The sequence below is a fragment of the Aspergillus clavatus genome, genomic scaffold (assembly GCF_000002715.2).
Source record: "Aspergillus clavatus NRRL 1 1099423829805 genomic scaffold, whole genome shotgun sequence".
NCBI classification, from domain to species: domain Eukaryota; kingdom Fungi; phylum Ascomycota; class Eurotiomycetes; order Eurotiales; family Aspergillaceae; genus Aspergillus; species Aspergillus clavatus.
In genome coordinates this window covers 2,832,157-2,845,577 of record NW_001517094.1, presented here as the reverse complement: position 1 = coordinate 2,845,577, position 13,421 = coordinate 2,832,157, and the positions used below count along the sequence as shown (strand labels likewise).

At 50.1% G+C, this 13,421-nt stretch overlaps 6 protein-coding genes across 6 annotated transcripts; 1 reads left to right on the top strand and 5 right to left on the bottom strand.

The window, feature by feature from the left end:
- Nucleotides 1-301: 301 nt before the first annotated feature.
- Nucleotides 302-1,406, bottom strand: ACLA_027280 (uncharacterized protein; the record flags this gene model as incomplete). The annotated part of the gene is made up of 2 exons (XM_001269431.1): nucleotides 302-1,029; nucleotides 1,124-1,406. The coding sequence occupies 2 exons, from the start codon at nucleotides 1,404-1,406 to the stop codon at nucleotides 302-304; spliced, it is 1,011 nt and encodes a 336-aa protein (XP_001269432.1).
- A 452-nt stretch (nucleotides 1,407-1,858) lies between these two features.
- ACLA_027270 (WD40 repeat domain-containing protein) lies at nucleotides 1,859-4,755 on the bottom strand (the record flags this gene model as incomplete). The annotated part of the gene is made up of 7 exons (XM_001269430.1): nucleotides 1,859-2,880; nucleotides 2,929-3,060; nucleotides 3,110-3,244; nucleotides 3,295-4,241; nucleotides 4,295-4,446; nucleotides 4,501-4,658; nucleotides 4,716-4,755. The coding sequence occupies 7 exons, from the start codon at nucleotides 4,753-4,755 to the stop codon at nucleotides 1,859-1,861; spliced, it is 2,586 nt and encodes an 861-aa protein (XP_001269431.1).
- Nucleotides 4,756-5,086: 331 nt separating this feature from the next.
- ilv3C (putative dihydroxy-acid dehydratase) lies at nucleotides 5,087-7,073 on the bottom strand (the record flags this gene model as incomplete). Its single annotated transcript, XM_001269429.1, has 3 exons — nucleotides 5,087-6,277; nucleotides 6,338-6,549; nucleotides 6,650-7,073. 3 exons carry the CDS (start codon nucleotides 7,071-7,073, stop codon nucleotides 5,087-5,089), a joined length of 1,827 nt encoding a protein of 608 aa, XP_001269430.1.
- A 452-nt stretch (nucleotides 7,074-7,525) lies between these two features.
- ACLA_027250 (cytochrome P450) lies at nucleotides 7,526-9,320 on the bottom strand (the record flags this gene model as incomplete). Its single annotated transcript, XM_001269428.1, has 2 exons — nucleotides 7,526-9,009; nucleotides 9,074-9,320. The coding sequence occupies 2 exons, from the start codon at nucleotides 9,318-9,320 to the stop codon at nucleotides 7,526-7,528; spliced, it is 1,731 nt and encodes a 576-aa protein (XP_001269429.1).
- A 467-nt stretch (nucleotides 9,321-9,787) lies between these two features.
- yme2 (putative RNA12 protein) lies at nucleotides 9,788-12,228 on the bottom strand (the record flags this gene model as incomplete). The annotated part of the gene is made up of 3 exons (XM_001269427.1): nucleotides 9,788-10,344; nucleotides 10,398-12,140; nucleotides 12,195-12,228. 3 exons carry the CDS (start codon nucleotides 12,226-12,228, stop codon nucleotides 9,788-9,790), a joined length of 2,334 nt encoding a protein of 777 aa, XP_001269428.1.
- A 464-nt stretch (nucleotides 12,229-12,692) lies between these two features.
- ACLA_027230 (EMI1 family protein) lies at nucleotides 12,693-13,370 on the top strand (the record flags this gene model as incomplete). The annotated part of the gene is made up of 1 exon (XM_001269426.1): nucleotides 12,693-13,370. The coding sequence occupies one exon, from the start codon at nucleotides 12,693-12,695 to the stop codon at nucleotides 13,368-13,370; it is 678 nt and encodes a 225-aa protein (XP_001269427.1).
- Nucleotides 13,371-13,421: the final 51 nt, after the last annotated feature.

Sequence of the window (13,421 nt, the reverse complement as noted above, 5' to 3'; positions counted from 1 at the left end):
AGGATGCGTATTTGTACACTATTTTATGGGGTCTGTATAATACTTCGAAGGCTCATCGGTTCAATCTATACAATCATTGCTGGGTATAATACATGGTCGTATAAGTACACGAAGAAAAGAGGAGGGGAGGGTTGCTGTAAGTGGCACGTCGAATCAACGAGACCAACGACTCAGAGATGAAAAAAAGCCACGCCATAATCATGCTGAACGTTGTTTTGTTGAAGCGATTGCGAGAACAGCGCAACAGGCATTTCATGCTATTGGCGTATGGTATATTAGACTTACAGGTAAGTAAGCCAAGCTATGGCTGGCGAGAAAACCCACGGTGCGGGTGCCCCAAGGCATAGCTCGAGGACTGACACCCGTGCATCGCCAATCCAGGCGCAAGAGGATCCAATGATCCCCTTGCCTTCCCAATGAGCCAGTCGGCCAAGGTGACGAACTTGGGCGTCCGGTCCCACCCGTTCGCATCATCCGCATGCTCAATGGTATGCGAAGCGATACGCCCCTCTTCGTCAAAGGAAAAGATGAACAGACCGGTGAACTGTTCCTCGTTCGAAAGTTTGAAGATCGGGGCATCGCCGCCCAGAAGCACGCTGAGACCTTTGTTGATGCCGTTCTTTGCGGAAGCGTGGCTGAGATTCTCCGATGCTGCGCTGTCGCCGGAATCGCTCCATGCGCTGACCGGTCGATCGGTGTTTCCCTCGCTCCTGCGCTCGGTCTTCCACCGTACGACCAGCCGCTCGTCTCCGCTGTCGCTGTCGCTGCTCCCCTCGGGGTCGAGGACGGTGCCTGCACGTACGATTCGCTCGCTGAGGATCTGAAGCTTCACGTTCCCGACTAGTGGTAGGCTGCTCCATGCCACGGGGACTGTCCACAGCGCTGCCCGGTATAACGTCCGACCTTTCACCGTCGGAAGGTGCGGGTGGGTTGACGGAAATAAATGGAGTGTGATACTGGGGGCAAGAATGTCCGGTGGTAATGGGTGGATAAGTAGAGTCGGTAGAAGCGGCGAAAGAGTGCGAAGGGCTGCAATTGAAAAACGTACGAGTCAGCACTTGTCCTCGTCGGTGCGATCCAAATTCCCCATTCCATCAACACATAAGGGCCGTATGCTACGTACTTTTTCCAAGCTTCAGGATTCGCTCATCAGGTGGCTTGTGATCATTTTTCGGCTCCCCGTTCAGTCCATCAATTGAAGCTTTATGGTCCGTCTGCGAGAAGAGCGTGGGCGGCGCCGGCGTTGGCCAAGGGTCATTGAGGATGCCCTGCCGCGGCTGCGCCAGCGGCCGGATGGGAGCACACACAAAGTGCTGGCGAGGGCTAGAATGAGGAATCGACGGCCGCGGAGCTTGGAGAAGACATCGTACGGACTGGGACGGCGGAGTAGATGGCAACTTGGGCATCACGAAGGGACTGGATAAGGTATCTCAAGGAGTTTTCATAAGCCGTACGAGACGACAGATCAATGATGCTTGTCAAGCCATGTGCTGGAATGATTCTTTTGTTGATAACGCCGTGCTGCAATTGATGGAAGGAAAAGCGAGAAGTGGGATTTGTAGTCGGATTTTCGTTTGGCCTCTTTGATGACGTCGGATACAACGCCGAAGCCGAGTAGATGAAGCCCAACTTAGAGAAGAATGCGGTGCAACAACAACAAACGAGATGCCGTTTGAAGATCTGAATCGTTCAAGTTAAGAAATATGATGTGAGCTCTAGGCTTGTTCGAACATCGCAATGGGCAATATAGTCAAGGTCATACACATCGTATTAGACTGGTATCAAATAATATGAACCTCAAAGGAACACCAATCCAAAAGGACAAAAAATATACATGCATCAGAACGCCTCCTCATGATCAAGCCAGCTCATCATCATCATCTGTGCCCATGAACCGTTTCTCTGCCAGATCCCGGATCTTGTCTTCCAAAACACCACGTCCGTATCGTTCAGCCACTTTGGCCGCAGCTTCGATCATCTTTCCACTGCGATCCTTCATCATCCCCACCAGTTCCAATGCCTTCATGCCACGCTCCTCTCCTTCTCTGCACTCAACCGCAAGCATCTGTAAAAGAATCTTATCCAACTCGATCTCTTTCCTGGCCAATTCTGCCCGTTGACTGGGGGTTGCATTGGTCGATGACAAGAGATCCTGGAACAGTGAAAGAAGGACATTGCCACGAACAAAGGACTCCTCAAACCGCGCAGCAGCATCGTCACGAGAAGCGCCGTCTTCTTCCTCCTCGGATGAGTCCTTGTGCGGTGCGTCGGAGATGGGAACCCGAAAGTCAAACTCACTGAGCAGTGGGCGTGGGAAGTAGGGGTATTTGTCCCCTCCTTTGAGAATGATACAATGGAACTTCTCTTGCGCAACTGCAACAGGCCAGTAAGTCTCCTCCTTACGTCCACCCGCTAATCGCTCCAGTTGTTTAGTATCAAGAAGTGGGACCCAACGAGCCTGACCGTTGATACGCCAGTGCTGTAAGATCAACAGCACGCCTTCCGAATCATATATACAAGGATCCTGCTTAATGTCAGTGTGCTGCACACAGAGAGTCTGTTTTCTCAAAAGATCACTTACCCCGCTATCAGAGAAGAAGACACTGCGTAGCTCCGAACCCTCTGGAAGAGCAACTACATCCTCGTTCTGACATACTTCATCTCTTTTGACATTCTCAATTGAGTATTTGAGGGTCGCTGTGAGGCCATCACTGCCCAGTGGTCCATTGCCGATAGTCATCACATAGTCGCGCCAAGCTGCGCAGGTAACTGCCGGACTCTTTTGTCTGAACACCTTGAATGGTGTGCCAAACAGTGTATACACACGGACATAATCCTTGGTCGTCACAGCCACGATATACGACTCACTAAGCGCCAGCGCTATATCCTCATCAGTTATACGTTTTGAACGATTTCAATTCGGCGTACCTCTGATCAATTCTCCTTGGGGTAGTTGCGTCCGCCAGTCCGCCCGTGTAGTCCAGGTCTCGTGAGGGCGATAGAATATAGTAGCGGGGCTGCCATCTGTCGGGTTATTTGAGAAGAGGGTTCCATTTTCATCTAATTGCTGTCAGTATGCATTATTTCGCAGCATCCTAGCGTTTCTTACTCAAACATGCGCGATCGTAGAGATAGGGATCTGTGAAGTGAAAATCCCGGTGAAGTTCTCGGTCATAAAATTCCACGGTCACTGTGTTGTGTGTTTCCTGATCAACAGTCCAAACACAGCCAGTCAGGTTCAAACCTATCTCAGTCAGCATGGGCCAGTCCAATCGACTCAAAGTTAACACATACAGAGATAGCGTCTGTTGCCTCTCCAAGGCGTGCTCCCTGATTGAAGAGGTTGATGCGTTTTGGGCTTCGAATAGCTGGTCAATAGCCGTTTATCAAGATGCCCGTCGATATCCTCAAGATGTTCATTCGTCCGTTTGCCATATGGGTTGACACCCTCCGCGTACCCGGCCCCATCATCGTCCTCAACAAAATCCTCCATGCCCTGATCGGACCCGAGAAGATCATCTAGCGAGTCGGGTGTACCTGCTCTTCGTGGGCGCTCGATCGACTCTTTCGGTCTGTTTGTTAATGAGCGAGCGGCATTCCCAGACACCTCTGCCAGAACCCCAGGGAATATAGGCGCAGCCTGCAAGGGCTTCTGCAAGTGATGCTGATGTTCTTCTGGTAGGAAGCCATCGTAAATGAAGAGTTCACCGTCCGAAGTTGTAAATGACAGTGAGTTCTTGCTAGGGTGCCAAGCAAGGTTGATAACGTTCCCAAAGTCATAGCGGTGGAGGACTTTCTGGGTCTTGGTTTCCCAGATCAAGATCTGGCCATCGGCACCCGCTGTCGCAAGAAGAGCTCCATTGGGCGACCAACTGACCGAGGTGATATCTCCATTGTGACCACCTGAGAAGACCTTCTCCTTCTTCCACTCGGAGACAGAATAGATAGCGACATCCCGAGTGGCTTCAGCAGACGCAAATGCTGTCCCATCAGGGTGCCAGACAATTCTTGATGTTGCCTCGTCCTCCGGCTCCAGTCTTCGGATGACCCCGTCCAGTTTCCGTACCAACTCAGGCTCGTCCGAGAAAGAAGAGTAGATATAGACAAGACCGTCTGTGCAGGAGACGGCAATGTACCGTCCGTTCGGATCAAAGGAAACGTGTTTCGTGCCTTTGGCTTGGTCTCGGAGGTACTTGACTATGGTCATATTTTCGATATTGACAAGCTTGACTGTGAGCTCACTGTGCGATGTCAGTTCTTTTCCTTTCATGATATCTTTCCGTGATTAACTGACTCGCTCGCAACAGCCACCCATTCCCCATCCTTTGTGACCGCCAAATCTCTAACGGGCAGCGCGCATCGTACAAGTAGTTGTTCCATCTTGCCTGATTCTATCCCATACTTCCAGACTGTGCCATCCTCCGCTCCCATGATAAAAGAGTCATTCTGAAAAAGCGTGTTAGTCCTTGGCGAGACCGTTCAAGGTGGTAATCGACGTACAGTAGCGCCAATTCCAAGATTCCCATCGACACCTTCATCGATGGTCTTCGGTTCACCATCTTCTCCGACTGTATAGACTCGAATCGCCGAATTAGAACCGCCAGTGACGATTCGACGACCGTTTGGTGTGTATGTCAACACAGTTGTTCCCGGAGTATCTGGTCATCCAAGAATTCAGCCAGGTATCGAACATGGGGCTTAATAGATGTACTCACGGGCAGGTCTGCCTCTGGGCCGAAGCGCTTCGGTCGCCATTGCGTGGAGACCTTATACTTTGTGAGAATATCGGCGAACAAACATTCACAATGGTCTTGCGATCGTATCCAGATCAATACTCCGTCGATATTGGAGTCTGTATTGTTCCTCCGGCAGCGCAATGCGGAGTGTCTCGGTCGACGCGTTCCTGATGCGGTGACGCGTTGACGCGACGCAATGACTTTTTACCAAATCAGGAAAGTCCAAGGGCTTAGGGCACGGGGTAAGGGCTACCGCGTATTTCTGACTTGTCTTGTCTCTTTACAGGTGAATTCACCAATACTATTTCTAGATATCTCAAATACTGTATATATCAAATGTCTGGATCCATCTACATACTGGATTCGGGTGGCCCCGCCGCTGTGAGGAAGTCAAAATCGGCTCCATCTTGCGCCTGATTCACCGATCTCTCATACAAACCACGATAGCCTCTTCTGCGTTGTCTTTCTGACGAAGCTACAACTGCATCAGAAGTATTCCTCATTCGTGCGTCGATACGGGAATTCAGATCATTGTCAGAAATCTCCAAATGAAGTTCGCCCTTTTCAACATCGCAAGAAATTAGATCGCCAGTCTCGATCACCCCAAAGGGAGACTCAGGCAAAGCCGATTCTGGCGAGATGTGAAGAACAATAGTACCTCCAGCTGTGCCTGACATGCGCCCATCAGAGAGTCGCAGCATATCTTTGACACCTGCAGAAGCGAGCTTGCGCGGTATAGGAATAAGGCCAGCTTCCGGCATGCCAGGATTGCCAATGGGACCTATTCCCTTTAGCACCAGCACTGAGTCTTTGGTTACTTCGAGATTTGGATCATCAATCCGTCTAGCCATGTCTTCAGAGCTCTCAAAGACAACAGCCGGTCCTCTATGGGAGAGGAGATTGCGGTCTTTGGACGCTGAAGCTTTCATGATTGCACCATTGGGAGCGATGTTCCCTTTCACGACAACAAGGGATGATGAAGGATAAAGAGGGTCGGATAACGGGCGAATAATCTGCTGCGAGAGGGGAAATGTGCGAAATGGAGACGAGTCTAGGACTTCTTTTAGAGTCTGACCGGTAATCGTCATAGCTGACAGGTGTAGAAGTGGGCGAAGGGTGTGCAGCAGTGCCACCATGCCTCCAGCGTTATGAAAGTCATTCATATAATTGTCGCCACTTGGCTTTAGATCAATCAGCAGGGGCGTCCTATTTCCGATTTCTGTGAATGTGTCCAATGTTATGACGCCTTGAAGCTTTGGATGGCGATTAACAATGGCCATCAGATGTACCACCGCATTCGTCGAGCCTCCAATGGCCTGGATGACTGTGATCGCATTAAGAAAGGATTCTTTCGACAAAACTTCTTGTGGTTTCCGCTTAGCAAGTGCCACTGACACAGCATTCGCTCCTGTCTCCTCGGCGATTCTGAGTCGCGCGGACGACACAGCGGGCGCAGAAGCACCTCGCAGGGGCATCAACCCCAGAGCTGCAGTAATGCATGCCATTGTACTCGCAGTTCCCATCACGCCACAGGTACCGATCTAAGTGGTCACGGTTAGTTACATGTGATCATCAATGTGGGACTTTGGCGTGGGACACACTGTTGGCGCGAGCTCCTCATTGATAGCTGAAATCTCCTCAATGTCCATGTCGCCCGCGCGGAAAGCCGCCCAGTTGTTCCGGCAATCGGTACAAGCACCTAATCTTTCTCCACGATGGCTTCCTGGCATCATTGGACCCGTTACAAGCGGCAGTATTGGTTTGTTCGCTGAAATGCCACCCATAAGTTGCGCGGGAACCGTCTTATCGCAGCCTGAACTTTGTCAGTCATGTACTCCATAGATCTCGGATACTGTTTCATCAAGTGAATGATTGACAAATGACTTCAGAAGCAGAAAAAAAGGAACACTAACCCCCGATCATAATGCACGCATCGAGCGGCTGGGCACGGATCATTTCTTCCGTGTCCATGCTCATCAGATTGCGCAGGAACATACTGGTTGGATAGGAGAACGACTCGTGGACGCTGATCGTGGGAAACTCAATTGCGAGTCCCCCATTGAGCTGGACACCACGCTTAGCAGCCTCAATCAGCTGGGGCACGTTCGCATGGCAGGGATTGAACCCGGAAAAGGTGTTAATGATGCCAATGATGGGGCGAGAGAGGGCATCTTCCGAGTATCCTAGTGCCTTTATGAAGACTTTTCTGAGAAAGAGAGAGAAGTGTGCATCCCCATAGGACGTGAGTCCTTGTCGAAGCCCCGAGTTTGAGGATATAGGTGCTGAGAGATCATAGTCTTGGTTTGGCGGCCTCTCTGCCTTGGTGTCCTGCACCATTGTATAGGAGACCGTCAACGACCGGTCAAGATCATGTATTGCCAGTTACCCTTGGGGAATGTTGTGAGATGTTGCTTATTTATGTCATCTAACTAATTAATATGAGGGGATCAAGCGACCTGATAGCGTCACTGTCGGCGAAACTCCGCGACTCGGATATTTCTCCGCACTTTCTGAATAGCAATATGATCTTCACCTTATCTTAGACTGAAAGAGAGACTTAATCTAGATGTTTCTGAAGAGGTGTCAAATATCAATGAGGGCACTGCCTCATAGGAATGGTTCGAGCGATGTGGTCCTGCATTGCATGAACGGAAAGTGGCTGAAAATGAAGCCCATCATCTAGGACATTTTTCTGTTGATATGTACATTAAAAGAGATATAAAGTGCATAATGCATATCATGCCATGACTCCTAATGCTTTCTATTAGATATACCAAGGTTAATGTGGCCTATACACGTGTGCTCATTCGCACACGGATATCATTTTTGGGGGCGAATTGCCCTGTGGAGCGCCTGTGCCTAGGAATTTTGAACTCGCTGCCTTCCACGGGTTCAATATCCCACATGGAGATAATTGCTGCAGAGAAGAGCAGGATCTTCCTCTCTGCGAAGGCTCGGCCCTTACATCCCGAAACTCCTCCTCCGAACGGAGAGATGGTGTGCATCTCCGCTCTCTTTTCCCCTGTCTCCGGGTCTGTAATGACGAATCGGAGTGGATCGAACTGATCAGGATTTGAAAAGAATCGGGGGTCTCTTTGGACCGCTCCGTGCACCACCGACACATTCTCCCCTTTTTTGATCGCATAAGTCCGTGGTTGGGTCAAGCCAGCTGCTGCTGCATCCTCCAAAGATTCCGTGACGGTCAAGTCAGTGGTGACCTCTCGGAATGAAAGGCTTGCTGAATCCAAGCGCATCGTTTCATAAAAGCTGGCTTTTAGTAACACGCAGGACTTGAATAGTCCATCAGAATCTAGGGAGATCTTGGGGGGTTCGAGAAACGGAAAACCCGTCTCCTCCCGACTAGGCCTGGAGACTTTGACGTAAGGAGCAATCTCCTTTCGAACCTCCTCCAGAAGGGCAGGGTCGGAGTAGATGCGAAGGATGTGCCAGAAAACCGCATTAGGAGAATTAGCATTCATAGCCCAGAGGAGAGACAAATGACCCGGAGCACTCGACTTGGCTGATAACCCTAGTTCCTTAAATTTCCGAATCCGCTGCTTCACGGGCTCAGAGACATCTTCAAGGTCACGAAACTCCACCGCGGGTTCATTGCCATCGTCCCAAGAAACGAATGCCTGGTGAAATGCAGCGAGGTTTTCCAAGATTCTATCACGGGCCGCATAGGCGGCCGAAACCCCTGGCAGTGGCAACCAACGGGGAGCCCCTAGCGAAAGAGCAAGGAAGTGGCTATCGAATACCCAGATGTCATCAAGCAGATCAGGAAAGGCCTCTAGCAGTGCCTGTCCCATGAACACGGAAGTCGTAATGTGACCGACGAAATTCCTAACAAGAGCAAATAGGTTGACCGTAGAAATAGGCTTGTCGTGGCCGTCTATGACTTCGGCTTCGCTCCCTCTCTCCCAGGGCGCCTGGTCAACCATGCTTCGACAAAAGGTCACTAGATTGGGTGTCTCTCGTTCAATAAGAGAAGTAGCATCTTTTGAAGCGTCTGTGAGAAACGGCTCTCGCATGAAGAGATTTGGGTTATTGTGATGAATTAGATGGTGGTCGCTTGAGCTGAGGCCACGAATCGCGCCCTTGTCACCTCCGATCTTTTCCAGAGCATAGTTGATCAAGGAAACAGAAGATGTGCTTCGGGAGGATAAGATAGCCCTGGCTAAGGATGGCGACACCACAATATTGTGCCTTGTACCTCCCATAATAATGGCAAATACAGCTTCATCCATGTGATTTCTGCTCTCCTGATGAGTTACTGAAGAGTTACTGTGGGTGGTTTAATGGCATTGTGGTTACGAACCTGGCTCTTTGGACAAAACCGACATGATCCCAGCCAAATGATATGCCATGGCCCAGCCATGGAACCCAGTAAGGGACCGTTCTGATCAACCGTGGCAGTCCTGCACCGGCTCCCTTTTCAGGCCAGCTCTGGAAACCGGTGATGATGCGGGTCGCAAGACATGAGAAGACGATAATGGCGAGTAAAGTCGGCCATATCAGCTCTCGAGGATCATTTGATAATAAAGACTGTAGCAAGCTGCTTGAAAATACTCCAGGATCTCCCATATCTCCCGTCCGAGGTCTAAAATGGCCTTGAGGGATGGAAGGCGTAAAAAAACAAGGAATGAGAGTTTTCCAGTTCGCTTAAGAATTAACAACAACAAAAGAAACCATGCATAGGGAGATGTTAGGAGAGAAGAAATCTATTGTGTGAATGAAAAATGAAAGCAATAAGGAAATAGTATTAATGAGCGTCACAGCGAAGTTGCAAATCCACAGTTCAGTTACATCGTGATGTTAATATTGTTATTACCCAGTTTGCTTACTCAGCAGCATTACACTCTCTATTTCTATAGACTTTCTCTACTCCGAAGTCCAGACTCTATATTGAAGGCCTCGCTGGCCTCTGATTAAAAGGTGGGCGTTATCATTTAGATATTGCTATTTTGATGAGGGTGTGGCATGTAATTATTGTGACATATATATAGATGGACGCATTCATTATTTCATATCAAACTCGAACGATAGAGCACTCAATGCTCGTTCTGCAGTACCTTTTGTAGGAATGCGCTTTCCTTCTCATACTTGGCAATCTTGTTCTGCGAACTGTACACTTTGTCGAGCAGCCATTGAATCCTGGTTGTCAGTTCCCGAGGCTGCTTGGGAAGGGAGCCTAGCCGGCTGAGCTCCTCCTCATACTTTCCAATGCTCTTATTCTCCTTGTTGATCATCTGAGCAATAATTGTAAGATCCATGCGGCTGCTCAATGGCTTGTGGTCAAGTAATTTCTTGAACGCTGCTAGAAGAACAGGGCGTCCTGGCCGAATGATTCGGGGGCAGCCATTGGCGGAGGTGATAGAAATGAGCTCGGCATGCTCGAGAGCGCGGAGAGTGATCTCGCCATTGTCCTTAAAGAGATCTGAGATGACAATCTCGTTATACGACAGTTCTCCATCTTTAGACTTTGCAAGTTTCTTGATCAGGAACCAGGCTTGTTCGTGGGTCCACTGCTGCTCCATAGTCTCGGGGGTCAATAAGAACATCTTGAGGACCTCCGAGACCGACTGTTCGACAATGCGATTGACGGCACCTTGTACACCCGTCAGTGGCTCTTCATGAAAGACGAGTGACATTAAGACTTACCTCGTGGTGTCTCTCCTGCCTGAACACGGTGAGCCATGAATTCAAGATCTGTTACTCGGCCTCCCAATATCTGGATGCAGTCGTCCAGACCCTCTAAATCTTCAGGATGTTGTGGGTGGGCCTTCCCATCCCTTGCCTCATAGTTGAGATGATTCATCACGAACTTCCTACCGACATCAAGGGAGCATTCGCCTAGAGCTATTGTCCGGAACACGGAGTTCGGCAGAGCTTTGCTCAAAGGTTTGGCGAAAGAGACATCAGTCGTGAGGAATATGACGTGCGCGATATTTCCAGCTGTCAGCCCGGCAGCCCACTCGGTGATCTTATCGTACACGACGCTATTTTCAGATGCGTTATGCAAGTAATTGTCAATCACCACGACTGGGCGAAGTTCGGGATAGGCCTCGAGATATTCCTCGTCGGTCAGATGGGAGTCCTTGTCATTTTTCCTCCGGTTCTCTAGGGCAACCTTTTTCAGAGCAGTGGCTGTATTCTGCCAGATGTTGCTGAGCTGAGCATCCAAAGTTTCAGAAAATCCTGCTTTGGTCCCGATCATACCCTGCGCAGCAAGATCGATGAAGCTGCTGATGCTGTTCATCCATGAGAATAATGGTCGATAGCCAACCTGACTGGCTGCCCTCGCGATCTTTGCAGTATCGCCCCTGGCGTCTTGAATCTGCTTACAGTCGATCACTATCTTGTATTTGTGGTCAATTAGTGCCCGATTGAGCACCAGTTCCCGCTTGCCCGAGCCACGGGGCCCATGCACGACGATAAAGGTCTCTACGTTCTCCATCAACCAGGATTGCAGTCGGGTGATATCGTCCTGGCGGTCCTCCCAGATGGCTGTTAGGCCGCGTGGATCCGCCCTTTTATGGCCGAAATACATCATGTTTGCCTTGCTGACCTGTTTGCGAATCCACTGGATCGCATTGTTGTCTTCGCCCTGAGCAGTTGACTTGATCTTCATTTCAATGAAGAAAGTGCGCATTGGATCGAAGATAGTGACTGTGATGGCAGCGATCAGGGCAGCAATAACGGGAATGACGATTCTTGGGTGGCTTAAGAGCCAGTCCTTAATCATGGACAGTTTGATCTTCCGTTCATACTTGATCTTGAGCCGAGTCCCCGACTTCCCACCGCCCTCCTGCTCTGGAAGGGTGAATCCATGCATACAGTTTTTGGCCGTAACTGCATACTTGAGTCGGGAGAATTCCACATAGGCATATCGCGGAGAGACTTTGGAGTCGGACGGCTGTTTCTCGATGTCCTCGATTTTACCATATCCTCGGAAAAGGGCATACAGTGTCTCTATGCTGAGGTCTGCCGCCGATGCTTCGGGAGAGACGGGAAAGAAGGAAACTTTGAGACGCGGGCTCGGGATGCGGTAGAGATCCTCGATCCACGGTCTTCCAATAACGCGCGAGACTCTCACTTCCTGGAAGGGGTTGAACCAGGGCCTGATAGGATGTTCTCTCAGATGCTCTGTGATAGAGGCTTCAATCTCTGTGTCTTTGATGTCGGCCTTGCGGATGTACTTCACGAACGCCCCGCCTTCTCTAAACCTTGGAATCACTTCTTGGACCTCGTAATTTGGGTTCGGTGGTATCGCTCGATTGATAATTTGACGTGTATCAGAGGCGGCAAAATGGGGTCTATTAATCCTCTTCACGGCTTCCTCATACGAGTGCATCCCACTGAAAGAACCCAGCAGCAGCCATTGTAGTTTGGATGGAAATATATCTGTCGAAGGCAATGATCAGATCGCTATTCAAAGTTCCTCACAGTGTTTCTTACTATTCACAAAGAGCAGCCCCTCATTGTCTTTCATTTCAATGTGCCCTGTCTCCAGCCAAGATACCGTTTGGACATAGCGGGCTCGAGGAATGGACCGAGGAGGAGAAGGAGGTCTCCATTGCAATGGGGCCCGGTATGTACGCGGTACCGTACTCGAGAACGGGACTCGCATCATCTTTTCAGTGAGACCATGACTCTGTAGCAATGAGGGAGACACAGAAGTCTTCTAGCACTGCGCGCGAGGAGCTTCTTAACGGAGGTCGGTTCCTGTTGATGACGTCGCTGGTTGACGATCAGTTGTATACCGGTTGTTACACTTTCATTACCTAAATCCCCACATGTGGTCCAAACTTACCGTCACAGCACGTATGCGGGATGATCTGCGAAATTTCGACCTCCAAAGATCCTCCGTAGTCTGTGATATTGTTTGCTGTTATTCTACCACAGTTACTTATCAACAGTTCGACTCTTACACTTCTGCGATACATTTGATTCAAGATGGGCTGGCTGTGGACATCTTCTCCTGCAAAGGAGGAACCCCAACCTTCATCCTCGATGCCCTCTTTGTCCAGCAGTTCGACACCGCAACCTTCACCGACAACAGAGAATACCAGCACAACGACGACGCCGCCGCCGCCGTCGCAATCCCGGCCCTTGAGTCGCGAGGAAATCGCAGATGCAGAGTTCAATCAGTTACTAGAGAGCTTAAAGGCGGATGTCTCGCGAACAAAATCGTCGCAACCCCACTCACAGACGGCGGAGACTTCATCACAAACACCAAACACTCCACAACCTCCGGCCTCCATTGCGCCGGAATCACTCTACCCAGATACCATGTCGTGTCGTTCAGCATTTGACTATGCTTTCTTCTGCCAATCTTTTGGCGGTCAGTTCGTGAATGTGTACCGGTACGGCGAGCTACGGTCGTGCAGCGAACACTGGGATAATTTCTGGCTCTGCATGAAGACCCGGAGAATGGCGGACGAGGAGCGCAAGAAAGTGATTCGTGATCACTACCGGAAAAAGGCGGTCAAGTACAAGACAGGGGCCAGCAGCGAGGATGTCTGGGATCTCCGGGGGGAGCCCGTTGAGGATGCCTTCCAGGGAGATTTCGCTGCCCTAGAGAGAGAGATGAAGGCCGAGGAAGAGGCGAATCGCAAGGCCGGTGGGATATAACCTCTCTATACCCTCTAGTTCGCTTCTCGATCCTGTCTTATCTTCATATTT